The following is a 20,083-nucleotide window of genomic DNA, read 5'->3' on the forward strand; positions in this document are numbered from 1 at the left end:
AGTCGACCAGGACAGATCTGGGACTAAGCAACAACTTTGTAAAGTTCAATACAATCTGCAATCGTTCTAATAAGTACAAGCTGTTGTGGTTGTTCGATGTGTTAGAAATAGCAACCAAATCATATTTATCTATCTATCTGTGGAACGATATATTTGATACATCAATTGTGCCTGGAAAAAAAGACGGGACAGTCACTGCTGGAATGCTTTTGATCCGAAGTTTGCTTGCTCAGAACTAAATAACATGCAACAGCTACTAAACTGCCTATACTCTCACCTGCATTACGATCATGAATCCCGTAACAATCACTGTTGGTGCTACCTTACTACAATATCTTTTCTCACGCCATTGCTGCTATGGGATCTTTTCGATTTGAACGGCAGTTTTTTCTAGCGGTGTCATATGAAATTGTTACCCATAATTATGACCCTAGTATCGATCTATTGCATTTCAATCTGTTTTAGGGTTAGCGTTAGTTAGGGGTGGGGGAAAGGGTATCTTTTTTTTTTCACAAATGTAAATAAACCCAATCTGTTTCTTAAACGAGGGACATATTCATACGGCATAGAATGTTTTCACCTCAAATAGACGTCATTGATTGGTTGAAATTGCAGAAATTGAAGAAAAAAAACAACAAATATCTTACAAAATATAAATTTTCTCAATAAAGCCGAGAGAAAAAGATGTTTTATAAACACATTCTACCAGTATACGAAGTTTAAAAGTGTTTAGTTACGTGGAAATTATTTTAAATAACTGCCGTTCAAACCGAAAAGATCCTAGACATGTGTACTGCACCGAAGGAAAAGGTCTCGGCCGCCTCGAAATGTTTCCATATTCCCCCTCACATATAAACCTACTCCGAATGGTTTCTTTGGTGCACCAGTGTTGTAGTACATTTACAAGAGCATTGACTATCGCTAACGATATTGTCCCTACCACTACTACCATTACTATGTTGTAAAATAACTTATCACTATCACCACTACAGCCATTACTACATACCATTGCAACGAAACTCATGCAGTGTAATAGCTTTTCACTACTACCATTGCCAATAACATACTTTTATACCACTGTGATATCCATATTACCACCACCAATATAATTCTTGCGATACCCACCATCGTAACTATGCCGCATAAGAGCTGTTTAGCCAATAGTACCATCACCACTAATATCATCGCTGCTACCATAAAATCCACCATTATACACGAAAATAACGAGCCAAGCATAGAAGCCTCTAAGTGTTCACTCAATCTGCTAAAATTAGTAGCTATATCTCCCCCAAATTAATCCTGTCGTCCTAACTTAGGATTGAACATATTGGATAATATAATTCTTGATACACTTAAAAAAGACAAGATGGTCATGGCTGGAATGTCTTTCAACTACGGGTCTGCTCGATCAGGGATGGCTTGAACAGTGGTGTAGCTAGAGTGTGTGCTGCCTTGGACAGCACTTGTGTTTTCTGACCCCATTCCGGATCCCTAAACCTATTCAGGCTTATAAAGCAGACCATATATTGGCTAACAGTGCCTTATAATAGCTAACAATCACCACGAAGACAAGACCCATCACCACCTTAGGAACAGAAACCCACCAACACTCCAACGCTAAGCACGGACAGCATTATCATCACCAACGCCAGAATGACCACTGTAACAGGCCCGTCGCCAGACATTGGTGCCTGGGGGTACTTCAGAATATTCTGGGTGGGTACTAATCTCTCTACATATAAAGCTGAAGTTGTCTGCGTATGGCAAGTTTCGTAGCCTTCAACTAACACTATCTTCTCCGAGACCCTACGGCGCAAGTTGACCAAAATTGAGAGTATGATAGAAGGCTTGCTCTTCCTTCCGTAGAAGAAAAAATTCAAATCGGACCATGTTAACGCCAAAAATTATTTACATCAAAAAGGTGCTTTTTTTCTATGAAAATCCCTATTTTTTACGATTTTTTGACTGCTGTGTCGGCATTTTTCGGTGTATTTCAACCAGAAAAATATTCACTTAAAGAGAATAACAAGTTACATAATGCAACATTTTTCCTTTTCAAAATTTCCAATTCTAAAGGGTCGAAATAAACCAGAGCAACGCCGTGCGATACTGCTAGTTTGTAATAATGCTAAAGTGGAGTTTCGAAATAAATGTACTACTGTAAATCTGAGAGTGCACCATTGGATAGTGAGGGAGCAATACCGTCCAGTGCACACCCTTAGCGACAGGCATATACTGAAATGATTTACTCAAGCCATTAACTCTACCACTTTGTGCTCAAGCAAAACTAAGTCTGAACGGTTTGCCGACTCCCCTTCCCCTGTTACCATATTATTAGCACCACCATCAAAACTACGACTGATGTAAAGGCTCGTATACGATACCCATAATTACGTTAAGAGATTACCAACATCCTCATCTCAGTCACAATTATCACCGATTCAACTATCATGACTGCTGTAACGACTAACCCACTAGCGTAACTAGAGTGTGTGCCGCCCGTCCGTTTGCCGACCCCGCACCCCACAAAAACACATATTGCCCTACAACAGACCCAAAAGTGCCCCCACCTGCCAGCTACGCTAATGGACTAACCATCATTCTGACCATTATCCGCTGCGAAGGCTAACACGTCTCCATCATTCCCATCAATTCTGATTGCCCTAACAACTCAACCCCGACAATCACAACCTCCATCGTTTACCATTTCTCCGTCACTATCACCATAACTTCTGCTTCACATCAGTTAGCCAAAGACTCCCCAATACTTTCTCACAAACACCACCATGACTACCTGACATTTTACCAGAAACGAGTGAGCCTTTATATGGTCGTTCGATCTGCCAGAAATAACAGCCAATTGTTTTCAATTCACACACCATGCCGTCTTAAAAGCAAAAAGTGATACATTATATTACGTAGTCTTAAAAAGACTGGACGCTTAAGAACGGGATGCCTGGCATAGGGTTGCCGAGGTCGACTTTGTCTTTCATCCTTTCGGGGTCGATAAATAAAGTACCAGTTTCCCACTGGGGTCGATGTAATCGACTTAATCCGTTTGTCCCCTCTATGTTTAGCCCCTTGTGGGCAGTAAAGAAATATATTGTAACAACACATCATCCTCACCACTTACACCAACACTACCATGACAGCCGTAACAACACTGCAAACACCATCGCCCTCATCGTCGTTACCAACCATGTCTGCCGTAATAATCTACTACTCCAAAATACCACCACAATGACTGCCGTAGCACCTTGCGACCTTAATCACAACCAACAGCCTACCATCCCTCCGTCACTATCGTATCACTATGACTGCCGTAAAAACAATACCCCAATACCAACACCACACAATTATTACAACGATCAACGGCTTCACCAGCACCACATCATTACTAGTACTGCCGTAACATTTCACCGCCATCACACTAAAAGTGTCTGCCGTAATTGCTAACGTCATGGTCATCTCAATTACTGAGGCTGCCGTAATAACTTGATTAACACCGTAACAACCATCCGGCGTAACAATCACCATCATTAATCGCCACAAATGAGTTTCATTGTAGTCGCTCGACCTGCAAGAAATAGCAACTAAATCTCTCAAGATTACATCTTCACGTCTTAATGAACACATTGGATATAATATACGTCTTAACAGTATAGGGTGGTCGTGGCTGGAACATCTTTGGGTATAGGCAGGGCCGTCTTAGCAGCATTATAGACTCGTGAGGAAATCAAGGCACTGGGGCCTAGAGTACGTATTTATCGACAGCAAGCCACAGCGTAACAAATCAGATTTAGGCCCCTAGACCCGTGAAGTCCTTGGGAAATGCCCAGTGTGCAAATGCCTCAAGACTGTATAGACACTGACCTAGGGCTAAACAATAACACATCGTCATCAGTCTAACATGCTTATCATTATCAAACATCATCGCAATGACCAAAGCATCACGCCAAACAAGTGTCTACGACAGAAGATCCGGCCTCCGGCAGTCAGCTGTTCCCACAATTCCATTGTCCTACCGACAGATAGGAGGATGTGAGGGAGAGGAGGAGGAGGAGGATATGACAAGCAGTATGTTTCTTTTTCCTCCTTCACACTTTCTCACCCTCTCACTGTGATTTTGTCTTTTTTCATTTTCCTTTATTTTTTTAGGGAGGGAAGTGTGAGTCTTCAGAACTTCTTACTTTTTCTCCTTTTTTTTTATCTCTCCTTATCTTATCTTTGTATGTCTTCATCTCTCACCATTTCCCTCCCACATATACTCTCTCACACTTCCACTCATTCCCTCATATATATATTCTTTATTTCACATTTTCCCTCTCACACATTTATTCTCTGTCTCTATCTCTATCTCTCTCTTTCACTTTCTGTTTCTACCTTCTGTTCCTTTCTCTTCCTCTCACTTCCACTCATTACCTCTCACACACTTTCTCTTTTACTTTACATCTTCCTCTTCCTCCTTCTCCGTCTTTTCTCCCTCTCTCATTTCCCTTGCTGCTCTTTTTCTCTCCTCTGTTTTTTCTGTCTTTTTATTCTCCACCCACCCCTCTCTCTTTCTCTCTCTAATACTTTTTATCACTTCCTTTAGAAACCGTGCAAGCTTTATGATGTAGTGTGACGAATCTGTATACTGTATGTGATGATTTCTTTTATACAAACACTCATTTATATATTATAGATGCATAATCTTTATTCCACTCACTGCCCCATCATTCCTTAATACATACCGAGAACACAACACGACATACATTCAATCAGATGCATACATTGAGCCTATTGCATGTGTATACAAAATCACAAACACGTCTATACAAGCTTCTCGATTCATCTTTACACGTGATAGTTGTGTAAATAGACAAGTGGGGGGAAAACGAGACAGAGAATAGAAGGTACATATTTCTTTCTTAATCTCATTAAGATCATTATGATCACATACATATGACGCAAGGTGCTTCAATTTTCTAAAAGCTTATGACAACAAAGTCAGGACAACCGTTTAGCCTTCTGTTTTGCCTCTGTCAATTTGTCTAACGATCTATCAATCATATATAACTAGATCATTTTTATATTTATATATAACTATATTTCTTCCTCCCATAATTATATATATACATATATATGTAGATACACACAAACCAATTTATATCTTTCCCTGTAGCTGCTTAAATATATACGTACGCAACTTTCCCTCCACTTAATATATATGAAGTGACTTCCTTACTACAAAGGTTATAGGGTTGTTTTTTTTTTGTTTTGTTTTGTGTTTAAGAAACAGTCAAGATCTGCGATGTTTGTATTGTAGATCTGGCAAAACAACACGACCAAACTACTTGCAGCATTCTGTAAATTCTTCGGTAGAGCTTACGAAATGAAGTTGATATCAGGAAATATGACTCTCAGTCACTTAAGTCATCTGCTGCCATTTGCTATAGCGAGAAAACAAAAAAGGTTATTGAAATTATCTATAAATATATAGTGCAAAAAAAGAACTAAGTCTACACTAACAATCGCATATAAATAATTTGTATGTACATAATAACAGTCATAGGTGAATAAATGCATGTAAAACAGCAGCGGGTCTTTCATAAGCGGAACCTCTAAAGCTATTAAAAAAACTTGCGTATAAAAGATTCAATCTTTTAATATAATTTATATCGGTGTATATGTATATGTATATTTATTTATTTATAAGAGGAGGAGGAAAAGGTTATTTTTTAAACTAGTGCAATTAAATTTGAGCTGAGTAATGTTGTGTTTAACAACAGCTGACTGCAGCTTCTAACACACACACTCAAGCTTTCACTTCTGTGTGTGTGTGTGTATATATATATATATTATATATATATATATATATTATATAATATATATATATGTTTGTACCTATGCTTGTATATATTGTCGTCCCTTTTGAAAAGTGGAAATAAGAGAGCCTTGCATTTTACAAACATTGAAAGAAACCAGTTTTATTTTATAAGCCGGAAACTAATTAACTGTTTTAGTGGGACAGAAAATGGAAAATAAAGCTAATAATACAGGTACGTAAATTATTTCATCACTATATTCCAATATATATACATATATATATATATATATATATATATATAATATATATATATATATATATATATATATATAATGTATTTACATACAGTCATCTATATGCGTGCATGTTTTTGTTTGTTGTGCATTTAATCCTTTCTTATTGTGACACAAGGTGAACTATTCCTAACAGTAGTTTAATCCCAGGTTAACTCTGAAAGACTAGAAGTATAATCAAAAGCGTTCCAGCCATGAACATCCCCACTTTGTTTTTAGATTACATGTTGGACTACGCTTTCCAATGATCTTGTTTTAGATTGTAGAGTGTGATTTAAAGGAGATCTGTTATTTCTAGCAGATTGCTTGATCGCATAGCGACTATTGAGGTATAGGAAACTGCATTGATCCCTCTTGTGTATTAGTCATTGGCTCTTATTTTAGACAAACCTGCGATAATTTGAACTTGGAACGGAACAACAGGAATGTGTTTAACTCGATGCTTGTCACCAATGTAATTTCTTGTAGATTATATTCATTTAGTTTTTAGAAGTGTATATGCCTGCATGCATGCATCTATGTATAATTTTAACTCTTACACGCAATTACATACACGTGTGTATATACTTTATGCGACACACCCAAACAATTTATGGCGCGTGTTTAAAGTTTCATTATTGTCGGAGAGAAAAAGATGAAAAATATACTATGTTGAAACTAGTAAACAGGCCTTTGTCGATCCCCTCACTGAGAAAAAGCAATAATAAAATTCCTCATCTAAGTTCGTGTGCCATCATCCTTATGAATATTAATGTAGATTAAACGACTTCAATATATCTTGTTCTGGTTTTTTATGTTGATATCCTGTATCAGTAAATTCCATGTCAAGTTCTCTTTCACACACACACATACATATGCATACACATTTTTTAGTTGTCCTTGTTTGACAAGTGATTTGATTTATTATTGTAATGTATGATGAAATGAAACAATTATATCAAGTGCAAATTGTTGTCCTCGTTAAACGCACACGGGCATTATATTCACTTTTACTTTGTTATGATTTCATAGTAAGTACCCAGCCAATCGACTGATCCCTACCCCTCCCTAACAGTCTTGTGTCTATGTCATAAAAATCGTCGTTTTTCCGTAGTAATAATAGCAGTGTATATTAGAAGTCAAACTCTTTCATCGTATGACATTCCTGCCATATTATATGGCAATAACAAATCATATCACAAAATCAACTTCTGTTCTGTGAATTAGAACGATATTTCCAACCCAGCAATTTTTTTACGTCAGCTCTGCTCGTGGTCTTTTCTTGACTACCACCAGCTCCCACCGTCGTTACAACAACCACACATTATCTTACTTTGCTTCCATGTCCCGTCCCCCCCAGTACATTGTACGCCACACACCGTCGCACCTAATGCCACGAATGTACTTGCCACACACACAAACCACCCACATCTCTGTTCATGCTTTCACTTCCACTTGGAGCTCTGCACACACACACACACACACACACACACACACACACACACACACACGGAGGCTAAATATTTGAGTCACATATTAGAATGTATACTTGGATCCACAGATAGAAAGTTAAATGCTTGTATTGTAAGGAGTCAGAGGAAAACACATACACTGTCCTCAATACATCAGCACATACACACTACCTTACTAACATCTCATACATACACAGGGCCCTGTCTAACTACATATATATACACATATACCCTACCCTCACTAGCATCTATCATAAACACACACACCACTTTTGCTACGGACAATCTACACATACACACACTACTCTCACCTTATCTATGCATACTAACCTCACCACAATCACCCACGACCTTCATTCATCATACATACTCCACTCATTCATTACATGCACACTGCCCTTACTCGCCACATACAACACAACACAAACCAAGGAGGGGACCACTGTGATTCTTTGACCTACTTGAAATAACAGTCTTTCCTTCATATCACACCCCATTGTCTTAACAGAGGAAAACTTTGGATCATGTACAATTACATACTTTTCCTAAAAAGACGGTATGATCATGGCTGGAAGGCTTTACATTGCATGTCTGCCAGGGGCTACCCAACAACACAAGGACAAACTACTCTTGCCTTACTCAGTCTTTACCTCTACTATGATTTGATCCTAGCTATTTTAAGGACTTGCTTTCATCAGGATAGGGCCTTGATGATAGTAAGATCAAACAACTGAGTAAGTTTGAGAGCTTGAGTTGTATGCTGCTCATATTTAGTGGGTGTATGGTGTGATGTTTTCTTGATGTGAGTAGCATTTGTGTTTTCTTGCTATTGAAAGAGAAAAAGATACTTTCAAGGCCACTATTTGAGAGTATCATTCTCAACAAATAAGAACTTATAAAAAAACACTCAAAAACGTCTTTGACTTTTAGTAAAATTTTTGCTTATCTAACACTACAAACTTCCTTCGGCATATAAATCTATCAAAATTTCCTCCTTAGTGACCATCAGTTCTGTTTCCTCAAAGCCAGATCCACAAGTGACCTTCTCTTGTTACATACCAGCCGGTGTTTGCTTTGGAGGAATTTGGGGAAAGTGATGTTGTCATTCTCAACATTAGTGTGACTTTGATCATGTCTTGCATGTAATTCTCCTATTGAAACTTTTCTACCTGTATGCTCTACCTATCTCTCATCTCTTGGATCAGTAGCTTCCTACCGAATCCCCCTAGTATTGCATGTAATGATGGAGTTCTTTCTGTCCATTATTCTATCATCTTTGGCATACCTGAGGGTTCAGTTTTATCGCTCACTCTCTTCCCTCTATACCTCAATGACTTACATGCTATCACATTCTACAACACTCACTCTTATACAAATAACACTACCCTTCATTCCTCCCTAACATTCTCCATCTATGTTTTATCTACCCTCAACCCAGACACAAAATGCCAGGCATACACACCATAAATAGTGGCCTTGAAAGTATCTTCCTGTAGGTATATGCCAACTTTTTCTCTTTCAGTAGCAAGAAAACACAAATGCTACTCACATCAAGAAAACATCACACCATACACCCACTAAATATGAGCAGCATACAACTCAAGCTCTCAAACTTACTCAGTTGTTCGATCTTACTATCATCAAGGCCCTATCCTGAGGAAAGCAAGTCCTTAAAATAGCTAGGATCAAATCCTTATCTTTATAAATTCCTCTTCCATTCAGGGCCAGAAAAAATTTCAACCTCTAACAATTATTAATACTCTACAATGGGCTTCCACACAGTTTCCATCTACCAAATTCACTCATGAAGCACTGTTTAACCTAGGACTATAGTACAAGATATTTTGCCGAAGATTTCACATGTTAACATGGTAACAAAAGGGACTCTCTATCCACACAACCAGTTCAAATTGATTACTATTATTGTAAATTCATTGTGTATTATTTATCTCATTTATAATATTACTTGCAAAAATAATATATTGATTATATACATGAATACAGTGATGAATTTAATGGACAAGTAGAGGTCCACCGGGGCTCAGTTCTCAGTCCACCACTATTTATAATAGTCTGAGCTCTGAATGCAGAAGACATATAGACTAGAGAAGAATGAAGGTAGTATGCTCCGTTGGATGTGCAACATCAGTGTGCACATATGACAAAGTACAAATGTGTTGAGAGAAAAGATGGAATCAAATGCAGCATGTAAGAAAGAAATTTACTTTCGTTTGGATATGTGATGTCTATGAATGAAGACAGCTGTATAAAGAAGTACTGATCACTGAGATGAATGGCGCCTCTGTGAGAGAGAGAGACCCATAAAGACATGGGAAAAGGCAGTGAGGACCGATCTCTGGATGCTAGAGGAGGACAATAGACGGCAATGTCTGGTGATATGAAGTTCTTGAGAAGACCTGTCCACTTCAATGAAACTGAGTTCTATGAAGCACTATGGGTTCCACCCACATGTAACAACAGTAAAACTTTTCCCACACCCTTCCCCTACAAACCAAACTACATCTCTCCTCTTCCTCACATTTCCTCTTTTCATGCTCTGCTTATGTTTATCTCTTGCTTCCCAATTCTGTCCTCAATGCCCTGCTTACTGCTTCATTGTTATCCTGTTTCACCCACCCCCTCTATATTCCCAGGTTTTACCAGTCGCTGCATACCCCACACTCCTCACAGTCATGTGAAGTCTCGACTGCCTACTCATGTACCTTGGCCATACCATACCATTTATATTCTGACCTCATATCTTGAGGGCATGTTCGTCCACTTTGCCACCACTTATCTCTCCCTTGCTCTTCTCTACCATCCTATTTATATTTTGATCCCCATTCCTTTTGAGCATGCCCTGGTACTTCACTATCTCTTTCCTGCTTTCTTGCACTCTTACTCTCTTCCACTTTCTCTCTCTCTCTCTCTCTCTCTCTCTCTCTCTCTCTCTCTCTCTCTCTCTTCCTCTATCCCTTCGACTGGTTAACCATGTATCTCCTCTACAGCAACACACTCGTTACTAACCTTAATCTTGATCACTCCTTCTCTTTTTCTTTCTCTCTCTTTCTGTCTCTCTGTCACATGCTAACCTTTCACCTGGCACACAATCACCTCCTCCAGTGCCACATCCCCTTTCAAAGGATCTTTGTCTTGCAAGTTATATGGTAACCCTGCCAGTGCTGGTGCCACATGAAAAGCATCAAGTCCACACTGTAAAGTGGTTGATGTGAAAAAGGGCATCCAGCCATAAAAACCATGCCAAAACAGACTGAATCATGGTGCAATCTTCTACCTATCCAGTTCCTGTCAAACTGTCCAACCCATGCCAGCATGGAAAGTAGACATTACATGATGATGATATATTTATGTATATATATGTATATTATATGTGTAAATGAATATATATATTGGATCATTCCATAAATGATGCGGGGTTTTTTTTGATACTTCTTTTATTGACATTTTGATAGAGAACCCATTTCTTATCACCAGTCACTATTTGGTCAAAAAAAAGGTTCATTCCCGAGACATGATAGCAAAGAAGCACACACATTCATTCTCTGCAAGTGCGATTAGACTCAGAAGGTTTGTGAGGAACCTGCTGACCCAATTTGCTGACTTTTCCAATGGCACGCAGGTGTTGATGAATAGTTGAATAACCAAATCCAAGCTCCTCTGCTAGTTCCTCAACAGTTAAGATGAGATTTTGTTCCACCTGGGTTTACAGGACATCCTTGTTGTGCTCTACAGATCTTCCAGGATGAGGCTCATCTTCTAGGCTGTAGTTTCCAGCTCAGAATTTCTGGAACCACCATTAATATTGGCTTACACTTCTTGTCCAATCCCCATGTACTGTATTAATATTCCTCACACTTTCTGTTGCATTGTTGTCTTTATTGAACTCATAAAGCAGAATATGCCAAATATGCTCCTTTGTCACTTCTATTATAACTGTTAGAATCAAACTGCATTCTTCAAAACTTGCACTAAGAATAAGTACAAGGTAAAATTACTACCTGCTTTTATAGCAAGTTGATGCAGTTAGTTTATCTCATTCCCCTTTGACTTTTAGATCATGCAATTGAAAAAAAAACACATTATATATATATATTTCTTTACTACCCACAAGGGGCTAAACACAGAGTTGGCAGAAACGTTAGCACGCCAGGCGAAATGCGTAGCCGTATTTCGTCTGTCGTTATGTTCCAAGTTCAAATTCCGCCGAGGTCGACTTTGCTTTTCATCCTTTCGGGGTCGATAAATTAAGTACCAGTTACGCACTGGGGTCGATGTAATTGACTTAATCCCTTTGTCTGTCCTTGTTTGTCCCCTCTGTGTTTAGCCCCTTGTGGGTAGTAAAAAAATATATATTACTTGTAAAACAGTAAGAGTTGGCAATAGGAGGAAAACATCCAGTTGTAGAAAATCTGTCTCTAACCCAGTGCTACTCAAAGTGGTGTTTGCGGACCGGTGCTGGTCCATGAGCCATCAGCTGCTGGTATGCAGCCAGTTTTCAGAAAAGAAACATAAAATGCTTATGTAATATCGGCATAGGAGTGGCTATGGTAAATAGCTTGCTTACCAACCACATGGTTCCGGGTTCAGTCCCACTGCGTGGCACCTTGGCCAAATGTCTTCTACTATAGCCTCAGGCCAACCAAAGCCTTGTGAGTGGATTTGGTAGACGGAAACTGAAAGAAGCCCGTCATATATATGTATATGTATGTGTGTATACATGTTTGTCTCCCCCAACATCGCTTGACAACCGATGCTGGTTGTTTACATCTCCGTAACTTAGCAGTTCGGCAAAAGAAACCGATAGAATAAGTACTAGGCTTCCAAAGAATAAGTCCTGGGGTCGATTTGCTTGACTAAAGGCGGGGCTCTAGCATGGCCACAGTCAAATGACTGAAACAATTAAAAGAGTATTATATTATTTGTTTATAAAATAAAAAGATGGACAAAATACTGCAAAGTATTTTGCCCGGCATGCAAACAATTCTGTTAGTTTGCTGCCTCTGCTGAACTGGTAGAATCATTAGCATGCTGGGTAAAATGCTTAACAGCATTTCATCCGTCTTTTCGTTCTGAGTTCAACTTCTGCTGAGGTCAGCTCTACCTTTCATCCTTTCAGGGTTGGTAAAATAAGTACCAGTTGAGTTGTTTGTTCCTTCTTGAGCCATGCCTGGCTCATAAGGGCCGGTTTCCTTGGCGTATAGGTTCCCCACCTGGACGGGACACCGGTCTGTCGCAGGTGAGCTGCAAGATGCAGGAGGAAAGAGTGAGAGAAAGTTGTGGTGAAAGAGTCAGCAGAAGTTTGCCATTACCTTCTGCTGGACCTGCATGGAGCTTAGGTGTTTCGCTCATAAACACACACATCACCTGGTCTGAGATTCAAACCCGCGATCCCTCGACTGCGAGTCCGCTGCTCTAACCACAAGGCCATGTGCCTCCACAAGTACCAGTTGAGTACTGGAGTCAATTTAGTTGATTTAGCCACTCACCCAAACCTACTGGCCTTGTGCCAAAATTTGAAACCAATATTAATGCTATTACTACTACTATTTTGTCAGCAGATTGACAGAATTGGTAGAATATCAGACAAAATACTTTACAGTGTTTTCTTTACATTCTGAGTTTCAAATTCTGACAAGACGGGTTTTGTCTTTCATTCTTTCCGGGACAAAAATATAGATATGGGTCATGTCCTTGACAGTTCTCTTTCCAAAATATTTGTGTCCTTGTATGAAAGGAAGGATGTCCAAAAGAATGAACAAGTGGAGATGATATTGAGAGGACTCTTTAGTTTTATCAGAGATAATCTTTTTAGTGCTCTCTTGTGCTGTACAGCGGTTAATGAGAGGAAGGATATCTAGCTGTAAGAAGGAAATTAACAAAGGCAATGTAGGGCAGAGGTTACTTATTAGTTTTGTTCTTTCTTTTTTCTTTCATTCCAGTGTTTTAAATCTGGGCTTTATCCCCATTAACGGGGTGGCCGGATCTACCTCAATGCCATAGCAACTGCCCTCACACCATCTCATCATCTTGCCCAGTTTTGGGCATCCTCCTTTTTTTTCAAACCAATCCTCCCAATTTCCTCCTCCGCCTTTTCCTCCGTCTACCTCGTTTTCACGCTTCAGTTGTGATACCTGTGCCTGTGGCACGTAAAAAGCACCATCTGAACGTGGCCAATGCCAGTGCCGCCTTGACTGGCTTCCATGCTGGTGGCACATAAAAAGCACCAACTGATCATGGCCGTTGCTAGCCTCGCCTGGCACCTGTGCCAGTGGCACGTAAAAAGTACCCACTACACTCACGGACTGGTTGGCGTTAGGAAGGGCATCCAGCTGTAGAAACACTGCCAGATCAAACTGGAGCCTGGTGCAGCCTCCTGGCTTCCCAGACTCCGGTTAAACCGTCCAACCCATGCTAGCGTGGAAAACAGACATTAAACGATGATGATGATGATGATGATGATTTACCTCAAACGCAATAACCCTCCTCAGAACATGCTCTTCACCCCTCCTCAATACATGCCCATACCACCTCACTCCATTCGCCATTGAAGATGTGAAGGTATGTGGTTTAGTGATTAAGGTATTCAGCTCACAATTCTAAGGCTGTGAGATCGATTCTGGGCAGCGTGTTGTGTCCTTGAGCAAGACCCTTTATTTTTCATTGCTCCAGTCCACTCAGCTGGCAAAAATGACTTGTACTTGAATTTCAAATAGCCAGCCCTATCACGTTGTGTCACACTGAATCTCCTGAGAACTATATTAAGGGTCTGCATGTCTGTGGAGTGCTCGGCTACTTGCATGTCAATTTCATGTAGGCTGTTCCATTGATCGGATCAACTGGAACCCTCATCATTGTAAACAACATCATCATCATCATCATCATTGTTCGACCATGGTCGAGACAATGGAATTTACCATGCTACGCCAGACTTCACAGTCCATCATGGCATTACGGAGGTCCTGTTGCTGGATGCCTGTATCCCTGGAGATTACATCAGGGTAGGAGAGTGTGCACCCTCTGGTATTGCGAGTAGATGGCTTCCAGAGGAGAAGAGTAGAAATTGCCTCGTTTTCAGCTCTACTACAATGTCCAGCAAACTGGACTCTCTTACCTTTCACAAGAGATGACACAGGTGGTAGTTTCCCATATATTTGCATTTTGGTTGGATGTAAACAACAGTTTTATTTGTAGTTGTTGAAGATCATGCCCTTTGTGCAACAAAGACATTCAGTTTTCTCTTGTTGCTGTGTGAAGGCACATGACAAAGCAACATAACAAAGAGATAAGATGCTGTGGGATCTGTTAAACTGTTGCTTGACTGGAAAAATCTAACAAGAAAGGATAATGATGGAAGGTGATGGAATGAAAGAATCATCAGAGCATTTGACAAAATGCTTTACTGTATTTTTAGTTTGTATATTTTTATATCATTTTAGTTTTAAACCCCCACTGGGATCAATTTGACTTTTTAGTTAGACTGGAAGGATAATAAGTAAAGTACCATTTAAAAACCGATGTCAGCCTAATCAACTAATACCTATTTCTTTATTACCCACAAGGGGCTAAACATAGAGGGGACAAACAACGACAGACATAGGTATTAAGTTGATTACATCGACCCCAGTGCGTAACTGGTACTTAATTTATCGACCCCGAAAGGATGAAAGGTAAAGTCGACCTCGGCGGAATTTGAACTCACAACGTAACGGCAGACGAATACGGCTACGCATTTCGCCCAGCGCGCTAACGTTTCTGCCAGCTCGCCGCCTTAATTCTAATACCTTTTGCTTAAATGTGAAGCCTTGTGCTTATGTTAGGAATCTTTATGATTCTTTGGATGTTATGTCTCATGGAGGTGATGGCAAGTGGCCGGGGCTTTTGGCAATTTGCTGTGCTTGAGAAGACACATCAAGCTTAGTGAAATCATAGCCGTGACCAGTGCCAGTGACACAAATGAGGCACCTCTGTCAGTGACACATAAATGCCAGCGATGCATAAAGGACACCCAGTACACTCTATGAAATGTTTAGCATTAAGAAGGGTATTGAGCCATAGATACCAAGCCAAAACATGACTGCAGCCTGGTGCAGCTCTTTGGCTTGCCAACTCCTGTCAAACTGTCTAACCCATGCCAGCATGGAAAACAGGTACTAAATGATGATAATAAGTTAGCATGACCTCGCATTGTAAGAAATTGCTGACATGATCACTGAACCGTATCTTACTACACTAGGTTCTATTGTGTTCCTTTAAGTAAAATCACCTAACTTTGACGTAACAAAACATGAAAACATGCCCTACTTTTCAGTGTTGGGTGTTTAGTATTTGCTAGTAAATAAATCCAACTTTTAACAATAATTGCCTTTCTCCACTCTCAACAAAAAGAAAAACAAACAACTCATTCAAATAATGGTTTCTTTATTGTTGTTATTTCATTGTCGTTTTATCATCCACATTTCCATGTTTGCATGAGTGAAATGGGGATTTATTGAGGTATATTTTCTGTGGCTGAATGCTCATTCTGTCACCAATCCTCACCTATGTCCAATCAAGGTAATATTTCCCTCTGGCCAGACATGTTTTTGCAGGATATTGGAAATGAATAACACTGCTTGTATGACATGACATTCATTTACAAATATAGTGCAATGCCAAGAGAAGGAGACTCAAATATATATGCAATCACATATCATCATCATCATAATGGACAAGCTTCTTTCAGTTTCTGTCTACCAAGTCCACTCACAAGGTGTTGGTTGACCCAGGGCTATAGTAGAAGGCACTTGTCCAAGATGCCACACAGTGAGACTGAACATGGAATCATGTAGTTTAGAAGAATAGTAATAGGGTTATCACTAACCCTAAAATATTATTAGTCAACAAGGTGGCAAGCTGGCAGAAAGGTTAGCACGCCAGGCAAAATGCCTAGCGGTATTTCGTCTGTCTTTACATCCTGAGTTCAAATTCCGCCGAGGTCAACTTTGCCTTTCATCCTTTCGGGGTCGATAAATTAAGTACCAGTTACGCACTGGGATCGTTGTAATCGACTTAATACCTATGTCTGTCCTTGTTTGTCCCCTCTATGTTTAGCCCCTTGCGGGTAGTAAAGAAATAGGTATTTCGTCTGCCGCTACATTCTGGGTTCAAATTCCGCCGAGGTCGACTTTGCCTTTCATCCTTTTGGGGTCGATAAATTAAGTACCAGTTGAGTATTGGGGTTGATGTAATTGACTATCCCCTCCCACCAATTTCAGGCCTTGTGCCTATAGTAGAAAGGATTATTAGTTTCCAACTGCATTACAATGTTATGTTGGTGGACAGAAAGAAAAAAACTAATGCTTTGTGTGCTCTATCTCTGTGAGTTTATCATTTGTGTGATCTTTCTCTGTGTATAACCACTTTTGTAGTTCCTTATTATGTGACACACCTATGTTGTTCTTACTCCTTCAGTGCAACTTGTGTGTATGTGTGTGTAAGACAAAAACCTACATCTGAATATATGTAAAACCTATCACCTAATGTGTGTATGGCGGAAAAATAAATCTTCAGTTCAATTTGTGTCTGTAAGCTAAGCCTACACCTATATGTGTTTCTGTGTGGGAAAACAAAGTTTCATTGGAATATGCGTAGAAAAAGAAAAATAAATCTATTCGTGTCTTTAGAAAAACAAACTTATTGCTACTTAAAACTATATATAAAAAAAAAACTTTCACACATACACTCACACACATATCATTGAGAGGGAGAGTGGAATTAAAGAAAGATAACTCCTATCTTAGCTGCCAAAGTATCATTGGAGCTACAATGGTAACAAATACCATGAGAGCTTGCCCTAACTACGTAATTATATTAAAGCACTGCGAAATATCAACAGCTCAACAACCTTCTTCCTCTGCCAAACATCATCATCATTATCACTATCTTCATCAACACTTCTTCACTAGCATCACCAACATCATCAGTCAGTTCGGTGTTATTATAATTATATATTTTTAATATGCTCGCTATATTTAAGATACAGGAGATGCTGATGTATGTCATTAAGTATGTTTGTGTATGGTTGTGTGTACCACTAAGAATACTCAACCTAAATTAAGATAAAACACAAATCCTAAACAAATCTGAAAATATTCTGTAGAACAGATCCGTCCAAAGATGAAATGGTAGTAATGGTGATAGTAAGGATCTCAATAAGTGTGTGTGTGTTTCTGTGTGGATGTGTGAATTTCAAGGAGTTTTTTTGCCTTCCATTTCTCTATTGTTTAAATATCAAACATAGCCTATGGTTAAAATTTTCCTAATTATATAATCAGTGCCTAATGAACTATGAGGATGATCCGGTTCTTGACTGAAGATTAGAGGCTTCGAATGACCCGTCCGTTTTTTGTGTAGTCTATTTGAATGTTTTGCGTTCTTGTCCCATTTTGTATTTTTATATATATTTTTTATACACACACACACACATATATATATAGGCTCATAGGCACAAGCGTGGCTGTGTGGTAAGAACTTGCTTCCCAACCACATAGTTCCGGGTTCAATCCCACTGCATGGCACCTTGGGAAAGTGGCCTCTATTATAGCCTCAGGCTGATCAAAGCCTTGTGAGTGGATTTGGTAGATGGAAACTGAAAGAAGCCCATCATATATGTGTGTATTTGCTTGTGTCTATGTAAGTCCCCCTGCCATTGCTTGACAACCAATGTTGGTGTGTTTATGTCCTTGCTACTTAGCAGTTCGGTAAAAAAAACTGATAGAATAAGTACTATGCTTACAAAGAATAAGTCCTGGGGTCAATTTCTTCAACTAAAAAACCCTAAAAGCAATGCTCCAGCATAGCCACAGTCAAATGACTGAAACATGTAAAAGAATAAAAGAGTATATATAATGAATGAGTGAAACAAAATAGAGTTAGCAAGAATCTTTATTCAACACAAATATCATTTTGACACATCCTGCGTCTGTCCCTTACGGGTGGGATGTTGCACAGCTAGTTGTGTTGCATCCATGTTTGCAGGCTGCATCTTGTCAGGTGCCACGTTTTAGATAAGATACTTTGTTACATATACTGAGTTTTGTTTGGTATGTTGTGGTTGCCTGTAAGATATTGGCTGTATATATAAAAATGTCACCCTTTTCAATCCTAGCCAGGCTCATGGGCCCGGTTTCTGTGGCATATGTGTTCCCCCCAGCTGGATGGGACGCCAGTCCATCACAGCATTACTCAAGAAACAGGAAGAGAGAGTGAGAGAAAGTTGTTGCGAAAGAGTACAACAGGGGTCGCCACCACCCCCTGCCAGAGCCTCGTGGAGCTTTTAGGTGTTTTCGCTCAATAAACACACACAACACCCGGTCTGGGAATTGAAACTGCAATCCTCCGACCGCGAGTCTCCTGCCCTAACCACTGGGCCATTGCACCTCCACATTGGCTGTATATATATTGTCAGTAAAATCATAAATCCAAAAAAGAAGCACACTCTTAAGTTATAGAGCAGTTGAGTATACAGGTAAAAACAGATACGACGGGTCTGTGGGATTACCCTGGGTTTCATGTCCATAAAGTGCTTAACTTTGCAGCATTTAAGTGCTTTATGGACGTGAAACCCTGGCTAACCCCATAGACCAGCCATATCTATCTATCTATATATATTAAAAATTCTATAATTATAAGCGTAATCATAATTAGGGTTCAGCAAAAATTGCTTCAACCCTAATTATAATTATTCTTATAATTATAGAATTTTTGTATAAGGTTACCGATAATGGTTCTTTTAACATACCAAACTACTTGGTAAAATTATTAATTATCTTCTGAGATCCTAGAAGAGACACACAGACAGACAGAACAGATTTTATATAATAGATATAGCCATTTTGTTTATATGTATGTGTGTCTATACTCACGTAGACGCACATATTCAGGGCAAGTCATATAATATAGGTGGGTGTATCTATATAACATAACTAACATGGATTTATGGATTCTTTAATATATACTTAAGATAAGTTTTAAAATGTAAAATAGCTGTGACTAAATTATCTATAAACAAACTTTATTCTGCTGTTTTCTTTCATGTTCAGTTGAGGTCAGTTCCAATTACATTGCAAAATACATAAATACATACATAAATGCACGCATGTGTACGGATGTATATAAAGGTTTCCTTTTGATATAAATATTATGAAGGAACCTATATATATATAATTGGCCAACATGCTAGAAAAAGCAGTTAAATTTTCTTTGGATTGCATGTACCATCTTTAAAGAAAAAAGCATACATTGGATGATGTAGTTCTGGATAGAGTGTGTCTTAAAGATTGGAAAGCTACAAGTAAAATGACTTTGATCATAAGTCTGCTCAGTCAGAACTAATCTGGTGCTCACAGCAACATTTCTGTGTTTATTGTGTATGTGTGTATATATATACTCACACACACATGTATACATGTGTAAATATATAACCATATATCTATGAATAAACATGCATATATATATATATATATATATTA

At 39.0% G+C, this 20,083-nt stretch overlaps 1 protein-coding gene across 2 annotated transcripts in view; it reads left to right on the plus strand.

The window, feature by feature from the left end:
- Positions 1-4,558: 4,558 nt before the first annotated feature.
- Positions 4,559-20,083, plus strand: part of LOC115221446 (zinc finger protein 708-like) — a 73,151-nt gene continuing 57,626 nt past the window's right edge. For both annotated transcript variants that reach the window (XR_005002887.1, XM_029791631.2), the window contains exon 1: positions 4,559-6,041. Coding sequence is in view for 1 of the 2 variants with exons in the window: in XM_029791631.2 (XP_029647491.1) it covers positions 6,017-6,041 (25 nt within the window). In the remaining variant the exon portion in view is untranslated. The remainder of the gene's footprint in view (positions 6,042-20,083) is intronic.

This window comes from Octopus sinensis, linkage group LG18 (genome assembly GCF_006345805.1).
Source record: "Octopus sinensis linkage group LG18, ASM634580v1, whole genome shotgun sequence".
Lineage (NCBI taxonomy): Eukaryota > Metazoa > Mollusca > Cephalopoda > Octopoda > Octopodidae > Octopus > Octopus sinensis.